Source organism: Podarcis muralis, chromosome 4 (assembly GCF_964188315.1).
Source record: "Podarcis muralis chromosome 4, rPodMur119.hap1.1, whole genome shotgun sequence".
NCBI lineage: Eukaryota > Metazoa > Chordata > Lepidosauria > Squamata > Lacertidae > Podarcis > Podarcis muralis.
The window spans coordinates 18,063,532-18,080,619 of NC_135658.1; the positions used below are offsets into that span (position 1 = coordinate 18,063,532).

General features: G+C 45.1%; 1 protein-coding gene across 6 annotated transcripts in view; it reads left to right on the forward strand.

Annotated features, from left to right (window-relative positions):
• Positions 1–17,088, forward strand: part of HEPHL1 (hephaestin like 1) — a 39,126-nt gene continuing 22,038 nt past the window's right edge. For 2 of the 6 annotated variants that reach the window (XM_028726071.2, XM_028726075.2), the window contains exons 1-8: positions 1–232; positions 5,455–5,699; positions 6,988–7,200; positions 9,178–9,357; positions 11,104–11,358; positions 14,647–14,815; positions 16,094–16,233; positions 16,459–16,590. In XM_028726071.2, coding sequence (XP_028581904.2) covers positions 63–232; positions 5,455–5,699; positions 6,988–7,200; positions 9,178–9,357; positions 11,104–11,358; positions 14,647–14,815; positions 16,094–16,233; positions 16,459–16,590 — 1,504 coding nt within the window. In that variant the 5' untranslated portion in view covers positions 1–62. The remainder of the gene's footprint in view (positions 233–5,454; positions 5,700–6,987; positions 7,201–9,177; positions 9,358–11,103; positions 11,359–14,646; positions 14,816–16,093; positions 16,234–16,458; positions 16,591–17,088) is intronic. The other 4 variants (XM_028726070.2, XM_028726072.2, XM_028726073.2 and 1 more) reach the window with 3 other exon arrangements.

A 17,088-nucleotide genomic window follows, 5' to 3' on the forward strand; every position in this document is an offset into this window, starting at 1 on the left:
GGTGAGCGCACTTTGGCTGCCTCTCGCTTGAGTTGCACACACACACACACACAAACACGCAAATGTCTTTCGTGAAGCGAGCTGCCTGCCTTCTAACCAGCCTAATCTTCTGGCATTTGTTTTTAGCAGAAGCGGCTACCAGGACGTACTATCTTGGAATTGTGGAGGAGAACTGGGACTATGCGCCGAGCGGCGAGAATCTGATCACAGGACAAAATCTGACAGAGGATGAGTAAGTCAAAGCAGGAGTCCCTGTAGGGTCTTCTGAGTTTCTGCTGTCGCTTTTAAAGTAGTTAATTCACACTTGCCCACATGATGCATATTGGGCTCAGTGCTTTCCAAGTTGTTTGTTTCCTCCAAAGAAGCATATTGGGGCAATGAAACAAGTTTTTGAAGCGACCTGAAAATGCATCGGAAAGCAGCATAGGCTGGTTAAAACGGCAATGCGAGGAGTTTTTTTAGGCTGCCTCTCGTTTCACTTTTGCAATGTGCATTTAAGGCGCACTGCTACAGGTCTGCACACTTAGCAATTAAATTAAATTAAATTCCAAGGGATTTGGAGGGGAGTCAAGACCTGTGCTGCGGTCCTTTTGTAATAACGCGAAGTTTCCTAAGCTTCAGTACCACAGTGCAACTGCCATTCAACTGCATTTGACTTAAACGCCCCTAGATGATTATGCATTTATGGTTGAGCTATCGTACTTGTATTGGGAGGAGTAAAGATTGCAATCTAAACACGCTTACTAAGAAGTAAGTCCCAATGAACTCAGGGTGGTGTTTTTCAGACTATTTTCGGGCGGGAGCTTCGGTCCTTACAACGGCTGCGCTTTTCTTCAAACCAGCTTCCATTTGATTTGAAGACAGAAGCCAAAATCAAAATATGGCGCGGAAATTTTAGGCAGTGGCTGCGCATGTGCACATGATAGCACATGCGCAGACAACATCAGTGAGTTGGAGTTTGACGTGGGGAAAGAAATCAGGTAATGTGAAGACATCTCTCCCCCCTCTCTGGTCTGACTTGAAACATAGTGGAAGTGGGGGTTGACTTTGCTGCGTTGAAGTGGGCCTTGAACTGTGGCCCTGCTGATCCCCACACACATCCACACCCCAAATATAGATTTCTGAGAAGGGTCTTAGGTGTAAGCCAGGCATGTCCAAAGTCCGTTTCGGGGGCCTAATCCGGCAGGTTTAATCCGGCCCGTGTGGCAGTTTATTAGTTTATTGCCTGGGGTAAATTCCTAAAAAAAAACTCAACAACTTCAATCCTAAAAAAACCCCAACAACTTCAATCCTTAAAAAAACTTTGGTCAGCCCTTTGGTCGGCCCTCACAGCCCTTCACTTCATCAAATCTGGCCCTCTTTGAAAAAAGTTTGGACACCACTGGTGTAAGCAGAGAGAAGGGGGCACTTGCATGGCGACTCACATGTGACAATTCTTCGGAATTCTTCGGAATGCAGGCATAAATCTCTGGGGCAGAAAGAGAACCATTTTTGAGAGATTAAGGTCACTACCAGACAACCTATGTATCGATCATTTATCCTAATCTGTTTGCAGAATGTTAGGGAGCTTAGATGATACGAGCTTTTAAAGCATTTATTTTGACAAGCAAGCATCACCCCACTCTCCCCAGTGCCTTTCCGCCATCACTTTCCTTATCACAGAAAGTCAGGTTTGGGCTTGGGGGCGGTTGTTGTGCAAGAGCACCAAGTCAACTTTAGTTGTGCAACGTGAATTAAAGTCTAGAAGCACCCAATGCTGGCATTCTACAGACGCTCTTCTGGTTTGCTACATTAAAGTAAATGGGACTTGTTTGTGAGTCAGTAAGCGTGTATATGCTTGCACAGGAAAAAAAGAAAAGCTCCTATTATCAATGCATAAAGGAGATGGACGCTTTATGAAACGTTTATTGATGGCCAAGCATCTGATGTTTTTGATGTTTTCAGAGCCTGCTGTGGCCTTCAGACTTCGTGGAGAAATAATGACTTCTACATAGGCTTGTGTGTTTGCAAGTAACCTTTAGACAAAAGCATTGGAAGGCGCAGGTTTTATAACACTGATGAAATGTGGCTTCATCTGAGTGGTTTGAGATGGATAAACAGAACCATTTGTATACGTGATGGTAGAAGCTTTTCTGCAATAATAATATATGGATCTGCACTAAGTTTTCCGTGCTTTTTTTTTTCTTCAAAAGGCTTCAAAAGTTGAATTTATAAGTTTATTTTAACTCTTTGTTGCATGTTAAAATGTTGTTGCATAGTGTTTGCTTCTGGTTTTTCATGATCAATAGGGTTTTGCAGTGCTGGATGTAACAAATTCTTAGAATTCCAAAGCACTGACCAGTCCTTTGCAGACATTCCCCAGATCAAATGTAGACCTGACAAGTCCACTCGCGGTCCCTTCCAGATTAGTGTTTTATTGTGGGTGGATTCTGCAACATGTTTAGGGTTGCCATACGTCCGGAATTTCCCGGACATAGCCAGGATTCGGCCGTCGGAAACAGTGTCCGGGCAGAAATCACTGGAATGTGCATGAAAATCCACACGTATGGCTGCCCATGTTGGAAGTGTAGATTTTGGCGAATTTCCTTTAAAATAGCTCAGAAACTTAATGTGTTGCAAAAATAGCTAAACAACTTTGCCCCCCCCCCCCCAAAAAAGCTGAACAACTTTTGTGTCCAGATTTTCACTTTTTGAAATACAGTGGTACCTCGGGTTACATATGCTTCAGGTTACATATGCTTCAGGTTACAGACTCCGCTAATCCAGAAATAGTACCTCAGGTTAAGAACTTTGCTTCAGGATGAGAACAGAAATTATGCTCTAGTGGTGCGGCGGCAGCAGGAGACCCCATTAGCTAAGTGGTACCTCAGGTTAAGAACAGTTTCAGGTTAAGAACGGACCTCAGAATGAATTAAGTACTTAACCCAAGGTACCACTTGTTATGTGCTGAAGTTCTCACCCTGGGCCAGCAGGGGGATACTGTAGATAGTTTTCACTCAGGTCCACATATGCAAACAAGGAATTGAAAGTGACGTTCAGTGATTGGATAGTTACAGAAAGTTGTTACAGTTGCGTTGTAGTGGAGCTCTATATAAGCAGGCTGGCTGAACCCTTCAGTTCTGTTCTGTTCTGGCCTGTGAATAAACAAGAGCTGTTTGAAGAATCACTGTGTCTTCTGATATCTTCACCCACAACTTAACACCACTGTATGGCTACCCTAATTGTTGGCACAAAGACAGTTTATTAGAGGTGGGGGGTTTTCTACTTTATTAGCTGTTGTATGACGCTTCCCCCATTCTACAACATAATTGCTGTCCAGAGGGCAATTTGCGGAATGAAAAGTTACAAGATTACAGCAGGACGTTAAAGGAAATGATGCAGTATGGCTGCCCCGAAACCTTTTCAGGCACAGTGTTGAAAGTCGGATTGTGTCTTGGCTGAATCCTGAGCACAAATCATTGTGAATGTGCAATAAAAAGGATGTATCGAAGGGCCCTTAATTAAGCAAGCTAAGCTACTGAAGTCAAAATTCCCAGCAAAGTCGCCTCTGCAATTGAATTGTGAACTAATTCATAATGGCCTCTTTTTCCGCTCCATTAGCCAGTGTTTGTTTCCTACACCCTATGTATGGTTACAGCCCTGTAGGGCCGGGAGTTGCAAAAGAAAGGCATGTGCCATGCAAAGGGCAAGGTACATATTGATGCTTGCCAGGTGTGTGGGGGCTGAGAAGACAAACAAGAGATGGCTGCTGCTTCCCAAGATCTAGTTTACATTATGGGACAATGAAGGAAAAGTCATCACGAAATGGGGGAAACGGCTCCGAATATTCGCTCTCAAGACCTAACTCAATGTTGCCAGCATTTCACATCTCTTCTCTGTGCTGCTTATTAATGCTTAGTTGAAGTAGATGTGTAAAATTGTATTAATTTCATTGTTACAGTGGTACCTCTGGTTGGGACGCGGGTGGCGCTGTGGGTTAAACCACAGAGCCTAGGACTTGCTGATCAGAAGGTCGGCGGTTCGAATCCCTGCGATGGGGTGAGCTCCCGTTGCTCGGTCCCTGCTCCTGTCAACCTAGCAGTTCAAAAGCACATCAGGGGGAAGGTAACCGGCGTTTCCGTGCGCTGCTCTGCTTCGCCAGAAGTGGCTTAGTCATGCTGGCCACATGACCTGGAAGCTGTACGCCGGCTCCCTCGGCCAGTAAAGCGAGATGAGAACCGCAACCCCAGAGTCGGTCACGACTGGACCTAATGGTCAGGGATCCCTTTACCTTTACCTCTGGTTGTGAACGGGATCCGTTCCGGAGGCCTGCTCGCAACATGAAAAGAACGCAACCCGCAGCGATGCGTCTACACACACGCGGGTTGTGATTTGCCGCTTCTGCGCATGCACGTGACATCATTTTGCGCATCTGCGCATGTGCGAGCAGCGAAACCCGGAAGTAGCCCTTTCCAGGACTTCCGGGTCACTGCGGGACGTAACATGAAAGAACGTAACATGAAGCGGACGTATCATGAGGTATGACTGTATTATTATTAGTGAAATGGTATCATGATGTCAGGAACTGGGCAGAGGAGGAATGGTGGAGACTGCCTCCCCAGCTTGACTCTTCCAGGGAGGAGGAAGAAGAAGACAGTTTAGATTTACAACAGGGAGGTCACAGCTCAGAGGCAGATGAAGGGGAAAGTTGGGAAATAATGGGAGGGGAGGAGGAGGAAGCACCAGGGGGATGACAGTTGACGGACACAGTGTCTTTAGGAAGCATTCCAGACACACACACACCCTCTCCCAGAACCTGGTGAGCCTTGAAAGTAGGAGAGCAAAGAGCTCAAAGACAGAGGGCACATAGCAGCACCCATAGGAGAGACAACGAGGTTGACGAATGAGGAAGTGGGAGAGACGAGGGGTGGAGAGTCACTCGGGACAACACCATTATCCAAGAGATATAGCCTCTCTGTAAATACTGAATAAAAAGCAGACAATAAGAAACATTCCCTTGTCTTTGTACAGTTGTACCTCGGGCTGAAGTAGCTTCAGGATGAATATTTTCGGGTTGCGCTCCGCGGTGACCTGGAAGTAACAGAGCACGTTACTTCTGGGTTTCACCGCTCGTACATGCACAGACACTCAAAATAACGTCACGCACATGTGCAGAAGCGGCAAATCGCGACCCACGCAGACGCACAGGCGCAGGTTGCGTTCACTTCAGGATGTGAACGGGGCTCTGGAACGGATCCCGTTCGCATCCAGAGGTACCACTGTACGTTCCTGGGCAACCAGCCTGACACATGATGACATTCAGTGTTTACCTGTCCCCTACATAAGTTGATTGGTTCCCACACATGGAGTGCTTGTGTTAGTGTTTCAAATCTCATCGTCCTCATCTGTTCCATATGATTCATGGATTGAAAATTAACTTAAACTCACTCCCCCCCCCCCCCTTTTCTACTGCAGAGAAGCAATTGTGTATGTGAGAAGAGGCCCCAACAGGATAGGTCGGGTTTACAAGAAAGCAATTTTCAAACAATTCACAGATGACACGTACTCCCAGGAGATCCCCAAACCATCTTGGCTGGGTTTTCTAGGTCCAGTTCTGAGAGCCGAAGAAAGAGATACTTTTATTATTCATTTGAAGAACTTTGCTTCCCGGCCTTATTCTGTACATCCACACGGAGTCTTCTACGAGAAAGATTCTGAAGGTAAAACAAAGATTTGCTTTTCCTCTTCTGCTGTTTCAGATTCTCTCTCTTTCCTCTGTTACTCCTGAGAGCCAGTATAGTGGTTCGGGTAGCATGTTGGAAATTTGACAGAGGAGACCTCAGTTCAGATCTGGGCTCACATCAATTTGTCTGCAGAGGAATGTAATAGAGGCCTGCTGGGTCAGACTAAGAGTTCATTTACTCCAGCAGTGTGGAAACTTCATTAGCTTGAGGACCACATTCCCTCACAGGGAATCTTCGAGAGGGTGGGGTGTCACATGTCTGTGGTGGGCAGGGCCAGAAGTAAAAGTGGGCAGAGTAATAAATGTGACTCTTGCCTTCGTACAGTAGGCTATGCAAAAGCATAGCTGTCAACTTACAGATTTGAAAATAAGGGACCAGCAGCCTTGAAAATAAGGGACCAGCAGCCAAAATAAGGGACCTGCAGCCTCACCTGTTCCAGGCACTCCATTCTTTCTGTCCTCCTTCAGTCTGGTCAAACTCATGTAGGTAGCTTCGAGAACACTGTCCAACCAACTTTGTAACCAGGGGTTCAACTGAATAGAATCTGAATCACATGCACCACAAGGCCTATGCAGCCTCAACTTAAGATGGCTCCCCTGCCTGGCTTTGCACTGCAAAGTTTGCAGCAGCACATGCAACAAAATGGCGTCCAGCATTCAAAAAACCCCTCAGCTTGCATTAACTAGCCACACACAAGGCATGCAAGCTCCACCCCCAGTCGTTCTTAGACTTCTTATTGGGTGAGCAACACAGCCAAGCAACACAGTTGGAGCCTCCCTCCTCTCTGGCCGGCAGGGAGGGAGGGAGGGAGAGGAGCTGCTTCCTTTGAAATTTAAGGGACATCATTTAAGGGACATTTAAGAGACATCTATCAATAAGGGACAGCAGCGGGACATGGCGCTGGAATAAGGGACTGTCCCTTCAAATAAGGGACACTTGACAGCTATGTGCAAAAGCCAAATATTTTTATACTAGTATCAGGTGGTGGGACAGGGCAATGGCGACTAACCTCACATCACTGCCACGTTCATTAATTTCAGTGGGTTTATTCTGAATAAAACCTACTTGAGTGCTGCCCTATATTTAATTAGCCGCTTTTCCATCTTTTCTCTTTTTGCAAAAGTGATCAAAGCAACTTTAACTGAGAGAGAGAGAGAGAGAGAGAGAGAGAGAGAGAGAGAGAACAAATTAAATGCTCATGTGTAAGATGTCTAAAAGGGCACACAAAGAACTTCAATCTTTTTTTTTTTCCGTTCCACCTCAGGAGCCCTCTACCGAGATGGAACAGGTGGCAAAAGCAAGGCTGATGATTTTGTTCTCCCTGGTTCCAATTATACATATACATGGCTGGTTACAGATGAGTTTTCACCTACACCAGCAGATCCACGGTGCCTGACTTGGATTTACCATTCGCATATCGACACGCCAAAAGATATCAGCAGTGGGTTAATTGGGCCGCTGGTGGTTTGTCGGAAAGGTACGGAACATATCATGCCATGTGCCTCTGTGGTAGCAAGGTTTGGCTAAAAAATTCAGGTCTGGATCCACAAATTCTGATACGTTCAGCAGTTGTACCTTTGCATGATGTCTGAGTAGCCTAGCCCATTTCTGGTGTCCAATTCACACTGCTGGTTATTATGTTGAAAGCCCTAAACAATTTTGGGCCAAGAGATTTAAAAGAACCATCTCCTCCCATCAAGTCCCATTGATAGCTGGGGAGTGAGGGAAAGGAGAGAGGCTTGTGGAGAGCCGTGCGAAGCCCGAAGCCTGGGGCGTGCTGAGCTCAGCGCGCCCCAGGCTTCTGGGTGCAGGCAGCTCTTCGCAAGCGCTGGGAGAGCTGCGCGACTTCACACAGCTCTCCCACGGCTTGCGGATACCTTCCTGAAGCCTGGAGAGCGAGAGGGGTCGGTGCGCACCGACCCCTCTCGCTCTCCAGGCTTCAGCGAAAGCCTGCATTCGCCCCATAGGACGCACACACATTTCCCCTTCATTTTTGGAGGGGAAAAAGTGTGTCCTATAGGGTGAAAAATACGGTAGAATGGATTCAATTACAAGAAAAAGGAGATTCTGACTAAACATCAGGGAGAACTTTCTGGCAGTAAGAGCTGTTCAACAGGGGAATGGACAGCTTTGAAAGATGGTGGACTCTTTTAAACAGAGGTTGGATGACCACCTGTCAGGGATTCTATAATAGTAACAACAACAACAACAATTTTATTATTTATACCCTGCCCATCTTGCCGGGTTTCCCTAGCCACTCTGGGTGGCTTACAGCACATAAAAAATGGCAAAACATTAGACATTAAAAAATTTCCCGATACCGGGCTGCCTTCAGGTGTCTTCTAAAAGTCAGATAGTTGTTTATTTCCTTGACATCTGCTGGAAGGGCATTCCACAGGGCAGGCGCCACTACCGAAAAGGCCCTCTGCCTGGTTTCCTGTAACCTCACTTCTCACAGTGAGGGAACCGTCAGAAGGCCCTCGGTGCTGGACCTCAGTGTCTGGGCTGAACAATGGGGGTGGAGATGCTCCTTCAGGTATACTGGGCCGAGGCAATTTAGGGCTTTAAAGGTCAGCTCCAACACTTTGAATTGTGTTTGGAAATGTACTGGGAGCCAATGTATGTCTTTCAGGACCAGTGTTATGTGGTCTCAGTGGCCACTCACAGTCACCAGTCTAGCTGCCGCATTCTGGATTAGTTGTAGTTCTTTAGCTGTGATGCCAGCACTGCAGGATGACTGGGTGACCTTTGCGGGATCCCTTCCAACTGTACAATTCTATGAATCTATAAATGCTGAAAGCAGTATAGAGCTTTCCCAAAAAGAAATCTGGAGTATAAATACAGCAGCAGGTGATTCATTCCTTGGAGGTGGGTTTGGTGCCCCTGTAGATTCTGCTACCTGAGGCATCACCTCACCTTACTTCATGGTGAGGGCCCTGGCCCTTCCCCATGTACTGTTGTGCTTCTCATGAATAAGGCCTATCCCATGTTCTTGGTCTGTAATTTTAAAGAATCCCCCTGTGCAATTGCTAACGACATCATTATGAGAGCCAGTGTGGTGTAGTGGTTAAGAGTAGTAGACTCGTAATCTGGTGAACCGGGTTCGCGTCTCCGCTCCTCCACATGCAGCTGCTGGGTGACCTTGGGCTAGTCACACTTCTCTGAAGTCTCTCAGCCCCACTCACCTCACAGAGTGTTTGTTGTGGGGGAGGAAGGGAAAGGGGAAAGGAGAATGTTAGCTGCTTTGAGACTCCTTAGGGTAGTGATAAAGCGGGATATCAAATCCAAACTCTTCTTCATCATTCATGTACATAATATGTACCTAGGCCTTGAGTCTGCACACTGATTCCCTACTCGGGATTGATTTCAAGGCAAGAATTTTTAGAACATGTGAAGTGGCTCCAAATAAATTAACTTAAAGGGTTTACAAACTTTTACATGTTTGCTTTCTTAGGAACATTAGATGATGCTTCAGCGCCAGCGGCCAGTGCCACAAAGAGCTTCGCTCTGATGTTCAGCATCGTAGATGAAAATCTCAGCTGGTACCTGGATGAAAATATAAATACCTTCTGCTTGGAACCCAGCACTGTGGATAAAGAGGATGAAGATTTCCAACTGAGCAATAAGATGCACGGTGAGCAGTTGCTGCAGGACAGGAAGAACAACGCTTGTTTTACAATTGCCGCCAGATTTGGTTGCAACTTCTAATTGCGGCGGCTCCTCTTCCTTTCCTGGTGAGAGGAAATAGTCTGGGGTTGTGCCAGGAAATTAATGCCGCCTCTTTCGTCTACTACCCGCAGCTTGAAACACAGGCCAAGCCGGACTAGGTGCCTTCAGTTCGACCCTAAAGCAGGTTCCCCAGCTTTGAGTCACCTCAGCAGCTCCTACGGGGAAAAAGCAGAGGTTAGGCAAGCAACCCATTGTGAAATGCCTTTCATCATGGGTAGGCAAACTAAGGCCCGGGGCCCGGATCTGGCCCAATCGTCTTCTAAATCCTGCCCAAGGACGGTCCGGGAATCAGCGTGTTTTTACATGAGTAGAATGTGTCCTTTTATTTAAAATGCATCTCTGGGTTATTTGTGGGGCATAGGAATTTGTTCATTTTTTTTCCTTCCAAAATATAGTCCGGCCCCCCACAAGGTCTGAGGGACAGTGGACAGGCCCCCTGCTGAAAAAGTTTGCTGACCCCTGCCTTTTGCCATGAGGTCCCTAGGACTTGAATGGATGGCCTCTGGGTTTGTGTGCAGCTTCTCCTTGTGGTGAAACCCTGAACTGCAAGTTGCAATATCAATCTGAGCATTTTAGCATCCTCAGCCCCTGGACTGACCCCTTCAGGCAGGCTGTCCATAGGATCCCCCTGGGCAGGATGGAGTTTGAAGGTCTTCCTGTTCCAGTTGCGCCTTGCTTAAGCAGCAAGGTTGTCCCTGAGCTCTGGTGTCTTCCTGTATTTTTGGGTTCTGACAGCTGGCTTGTTCCTAAATGCTGCCTCCTGCCTTTCACCATGTCCTGTCTTTAGAATCGTAGGGTGGGATGCAACTAAGTTGTTGAACGCATGGATTGAGGTGGTCCACTTGTACAAGAGGACTTTCTGCTGCACAAGAAAAGGTGCAGCAGAGGGAGAAAAGGTGGGAAAGTCTTGTTGCATGAGCAGATCTCCTTCTCCACCTGATGTTGAATTCCATTCATAGAATTGGAAGGGACCTCAAAGATCATCTAGTACAACCCCTTGGCAATGCAGGAAACTCACTACTACAGCAACCCCACAAGAGTGGCCATCCAGCTTCTGCTTTTAAAACCTTTAATGAAGGGGAGTCCACCACTTCTGAGGCAATCTTGCTCTTTGGGGCTTCTGGACTCATAACTCTGTGCTCACCTCAGACATCTAATCCTGGCCCACAGCTGTCAGTGTCTAGACCCCAGAATCCATCTCTAACCCCATCTTGAAGCATGGGGACCTCTTCCAACTGCCCAACTTTTCCCTTCTCTGTTTTTCTTCCTTTTATCTCACATTCCCTTGGTTTTCTTTTTTTCTTTTTCTTATTCTCTTTTTCTGTCCCTTTAACCTTTAAATTTCATATCTTTCTTGTAATAATAATAATAATAATAATAATAATAATTTATTTATTTATTTATTTATTTATTTATACCCTGCCCATCTGGCTGGGTTTCCCCAGACACTCTTTATCTTTAAACAAAGGAGAAAAGGGTGATGATGACTTTGTTTGAAGCCATTTTGCTTCCATTACGTTAGTGAAATAGAGAACAAAAAGGAAAATCTTAAATGTGGCACACATTAGCTGTTTTAAAATGAATGTCCCTGTCATTCATATCCCTGTAACTCATGGATTATCTTTTCTTATATTGTGTTATATGTTTCCAGCAATTAACGGGTATGTTTTTGGAAACCTCCCTGGCCTGGAGATGTGCGCTGGTGAATTGGTGTCCTGGCATTTGTTTGGGATGGGGACCGAGATCGACGTTCACTCTGCACAGTTCTTCGGCCATACTTTGCTTAGCAGAGGCCACAGGATGGATGTCATCAGCCTCTTTCCGGCCACTTTTGTGACAGCAGAAATGATGGCAGAGAATGCTGGGAAGTGGCTTTTGACCTGCCAAGTCGATCATCACATACAAGGTATCTATGCACCATTCGAGAAAGGTCAATAGACATTGCAGTTGGGCCAGAACAACTACTACTGCTAGTAATATTTTATATACAGTGGTACCTCGGGTTAAGTACTTAATTCATTCCGTAGGTCTGTTCTTAACCTGAAACTGTTCTTAACCTGAAGCACCACTTTAGCTAATGGGGCCTCCTCCTGCTGCTGCTGCCGCACCGCCGGTGCACGATTTCTGTTCTCATCCTGAAGCAAATGATTCCAGGAATGTATTGTGTAAGCTGTAAAAAAAAGCCATATAGCAATAACAGGCTCTGTTCTACTGATAATAATTGCTGCTTCTGGCGGCTGCCAGTTGGGATTAATGTTTTCCTTTTGTTTGCCTGTTTGTTGCAGGACTGTATAGGCTGCATCTAAATTAAAAAGTGCTCAAAATGACAAGCAATAATAACCAGGCAGCCACAGCAGGTCCTTCAAACAGCACAACATTTTTTAATAAAGTATTATGAACAGCCATAAATCCCCATATGAACCAACCCAGAGCCTGCAATCATCAGTCTGAAGCCTTTTGTGTTCCCATCCTTCACAAGACGTCCAGAGGGTGGCAATATGAGAATGGACCTTTTCTGCAGTCGCTCCCCGTTTGTGGAATGTTCTCCCCAGGGAGGCTAGCCTAGTGCCTTTGTTACATATCTTAAGGCACCAAGCAAAAACATTCCTATTCCCCCAGGCCTTTGGCTAAATAAATGATCCATGGCTTTTTAAACTGGGGAGTATCTGGTTGGTTGGTTTGTTACTATGTTATGTATGTATGTATTTATTATTTATTTATTTATTTATTTATATACAGCAAACTCCACTGTGAGCCTCAGATGGAGGGTGGTATAGAAATTTAATAAAATTTAATAAAAACAAGCAAACAAATAAGTAAAAGCACAAGTTAAACAGTAGAGGGAAAGAACCAATAAAACCAGCATTTAACCAACCTGACTTGGCACTCATACCGTGTTCTGGTTCCTAGGAGGAGCCCATGGGGCAAGGCATGCCAGACAGGTCCATTGTTGCAGCACCACGGAGAGCTCCCAGTGAGCCACTTGTCCAGACAAAAGATGGCAGTGAACTGATACTTTCTGAGCCTCTGTCTCCAGCCCATCTCTCCTAGACTTCATCCCGTTTTAGATAATCAGGTCGCATTCACACCATTTAAAGCACTCTTATGCCTTCTTGTTTCTTGCAAGAAGTTTTGTGAGGAGTATTATTAGAAGTATTGTAAAAATGGACAAGGGGGAGGATGATTTGTTAAGAGATGTAAAGGCAATATAAAGTTAAGGAATGCATAAGAAGTGGTTAAAACAGTGGATCATCAGAGGTGCTGATGGAAGTCTAAAAAGACTGTATAAGTGATAGGTTTTGTGGTACATTTTATAATTTATATGTTAAAAGTAATAAAAAATATTATTTAAAAAAAGCACTCTTATGCCATTTTAACAGCCCTGGGTTGCCCCAAAGATTTACTGAAGCCTGTTAAGGGTGCTGAGAGTTTTTATAAGACCTCGCACAGGGCTACTATTCCTACCTCCAGTGTCTTTTAAAGCCATCCAAGTTGACAGCCATCAGTATTTCCTGTGGCAGCAAATTCCATAGTTTAGCTATGTGCCTTGTAAAGGACCTTCTTTTCTGGGTCCTGAATCTTCCAACATTCAACTCCATTGGATGCCCCCATCTCCAGCATTATGAGAGAAGGAGAAAAATGTTCCCTATCCACTTTCTTCACACCACGCATCATTTTAGACTCCTCCAACACATCCTTCTCTTACTCATATTTTCTCTAAACGAAAGGGGCCCAAATACTTTGACCTTTCATCAATAGGGGCATTGCTCCATTGCAGCCTTGATCATTCTAGTTGACCCCTTTCTGAACCTTTTTGAGGTTAGGCCACCAGAGCTGTGCACAGTGTTCCAAATGCAGTCACACCGCAGATTTCTATACAGTGGTACCTCGCAAGACAAATTCCTCGCAAGACAAAAAACTCGCTAGACGAAAGGATTTTTTGTTTTTTGAGCTGCTTCGCAAGATGATTTTCCCTATGGGCTTGCTTCGCAAGACGGAAACGTCTTGCAAGTTTGTTTCCTTTTTCTCAACACCGTTAATACAGTTGCGACTTGACTTCGAGGAGCAACTCATAGCACGCGGTGTGGTAGCCTTTTTTGAGGTTTTTAAAGACTTTGGTGGGACGCGGGTGGCGCTGTGGGTAAAAGCCTCAGCGCCTAGGGCTTGCCGATCGAAAGGTTGGCAGTTTGAATCCCCGCGGCGGGGTGCGCTCCCGTTGCTCGGTCCCAGCGCCTGCCAACCTAGCAGTTCGAAAGCACCCCCGGGTGCAAGTAGATAAATAGGGACCGCTTACTAGCGGGAAGGTAAACGGCGTTTCCGTGTGCGGCTCTGGCTCGCCAGAGCAGCGATGTCACGCTGGCCACGTGACCTGGAAGTGTCTCCGGACAGCGCTGGCCCCCGGCCTCTTGAGTGAGATGTGCGCACAACCCTAGAGTCTGTCAAGACTAGCCCGTACGGGCAGGGGTACCTTTACCTTTACCTTTAAAGACTTTGGTGATTTTTGAAGCTTTTCCAAAACTTTCCCGACACCGTGCTTCGCAAGACGAAAAAAATCGCAAGACGACAAAACTCGCGGAACAAATTAATTTCGTCTTGCGAGGCACCACTGTAACTGTTATGTACTGAAGTTCTCACCCTGGGCCAGCAGGGGGATACTGTAGATAGTTTTCACTCAGGTCCACATATGCAAACAAGGAATTGAAAGTGACGTTCAGTGATTGGATAGTTACAGAAAGTTGTTACTGTTGCATTGTAGTGGAGCTCTATATAAGCAGGCTGGCTGAACCGTTCAGTTCTGTTCTGGGTCTGTGAATAAACAAGAGCTGTTTGAAGAATCGCTGAGTCGTCTGATATGTTCACCCACAACTTAACAATAACAGCATTATGATATTGGCAGTTCTCAGGTCCTTTTCTAATAATCCCTAGCATGCAATCTCCCCTTTTCACAATATTGTAACCTTGGCTCATAAGGGAAATTGTTCCATCCCCTTGACAATTTTGGCTCCATTTGTTTGTTTGTTGTTTTTCTACCTCACCTTTGTCCCAACTTGTGATTCATGATGTTGGTACTCTTTTGGCACGCTACTGTGCCCCTTGACAACCCAGTTTGGAAATTACAGCATTAGCATAATTGATTGCATGGTGAAACCAGATCAAATTAAAGACTTCTTGTGTGTCCTTTCCTACACTGTAGCTGGTATGATGGGATTCTACAACATCAAGGCTTGCGGTCAAAACATTACCGGGCCTTCACAGAGTGGTCAGGAAAGAAGATACTTCATTGCCGCTGAAAGAATTTTGTGGGATTATGGACCTGGTGGTTTTAATAAACTCACAGGCCAGCCTTTAAATGCTACTGGCAGGTATTTGTTGTGATATTATTTATTTCTTCTTTTCCCCTTTTAGCTGAAAGATGACATTTTTACTGATGTTTTAGTTACTGTTATGTACTGAAGTTCTCACCTTGGGCCAGCAGGGGGATACTGTAGATAGTTTTCACTCAGGTCCACATATGCAAATAAGGGATTGAAAGTGGCGTTCAGTGATTGGATAGTTACAGAAAGTGGTTACTGTTGTGTTGTAGTGGAGCTCTATATAAGCAGGCTGGCTGAACCCTTCAGTTCAGTTCTGTTCTGGCCTGTGAATAAACAAGATGTTTGATACATGTTTGATGTATTACAGTATTTTAATATTTTTTTGGAAGCCACCCAGAGTGATTAGGGAAGCCCAGCCAGATGGGAGGGGTATAAATAATAAATTATTATTATTATTATTATTATTATTATTATTATTATTATTATTATATAAGAGCTGTTTGAAGAATCACTGTGTCGTCTGATATGTTCACCCACAACTTAACAGTTATGTTGTTGTCATTTTGTATGCTGTATGCCACCTTTTTCTAAATGAAATTGTAGTCTATTGCAGTTAACTTATGCAGATATATGCACCAGGTTTTTGCTGTTGTTTTTAAAGCCCATGTGGAATAGCAGATTGAGTGTTTGACTTAAATATTAGAAACCTAAGTTTGAAATCAGTGGGGTAGAATTCGATATTATTATTATTATTATTAAAAAATTTGTATACTGCCCTATATCTGTAGATCTCAAGGCGGTTCACAACACAATTTATTACAATCTGAAAAACCAAAATACATAATAAAAATAAGAACGAAAACAAACCAATAAATGGGTGCAGTTGAAAGAAGAAGCCTTGAGACTCCTCCTTGTCTCTTCCCTGATAACTTGTAGAGAAATAAAATGATGTTGTTATATTCTGAACTGGAACTTGGCATTGTCACATGGTGCATTTAATTTCTCTGCACGTTACCTTAGGAGAGAAAAGAAAGTGATCCAGAACTTCTGCTTTAGGCAGGAGTCCCATGTCTCTCATATCATCTTTATATTTCCCCCTTGGGCTAATTAGCCTTGGGATAATGGCTACCTGTCAGTCTAACCTTCCTCACAGGGTTGCTGTGAGACTAAAACGGCAGCTGTGAGCTCCCAGGAAGAAAGGTGGTTCTCCAAAAAAACAAATTGATAAATCTGTTTTGTGCATAATCTTACCTGTTTGCTTTAAACTGAGCATTTCAAATCTGTGGTCAGCTGTACAACCGGTATTAATACTTTGTTCTCTCACAGCGACTCAGCCCCTTTCTTCATACAAGGGGATGACCGAATCGGAGGACAGTACTGGAAAGTTCATTATGTGTCCTACACCGATGGAAAATTTACTCGCAAAAAGAAGCAAACAGAAGGCGCCACTCACCTTGGCATACTTGGTACGCCTTGTGGTTTTGAGTCTTTTTTTTTTTCTTTTTTTTTGGCACTGGTTTCAGTCCCGCTACAGTCTCTCACATTGGAAGTTGCAGCCAGGCACCCTGAGAACATTTCACCCATCTGAGCAATGCCCCTAACCAAGGGGATGGGGGCAAGCAGGGAGACGTTTTGAAGCTCAGCGCCCCCTTCCCCAAACCAGCTCATTTCTCTTCCCTGCTCTCCCCCAGGCCCAGTTATCAAAGCTGAAGTTGGAGACACAATTTTGGTTACTTTTGCCAACAAAGCTGACAAGAACTACAGCATGATGCCTCATGGCGTAGCTTTCAGCAAAGCGTCAGAAGGAGCCCCTTATGAAGATGGTAACTTTATTTATTTATTTATATTGTTATGATTTGGGGGGGGGGGGTCATTCTGGATGATGCCCCGAGTTCCTTCCATTTCTTGGGATCCTGTATCTGTAAGGGGTAGAATGTATAAGAGCAAGCTTGCCCAACCTGTCCCTTTGCCTAGGAAATGGCTTGGGGCTGACTAGCTAAGCACCACAATTGGCATAACCAACAAAGTTGCTCTGTGCCATAGAACAGAGCCTTCCCCAGCCCTCAACTAGCTGCTAGGTCAGAGAACAATTGCCAGAGTAGTGTGTGAAGAAGAAGAAGAAGAGGAGGAGGAGGAGGAGTTTGGATTTGATATCCCGCTTTATCACTAGCCTAAGGAGTCTCAAAGCGGCTAACAATCTCCTTTCCCTTCCTCCCCCACAACAAACACTCTGTAAGGTGAGTGAGGCTGAGAGACTTCAAAGAAGTGTGACTGGCCCAAGGTCACCCAGCAGCTGCATGTGGAGGAGCGGGGAAGCGAAC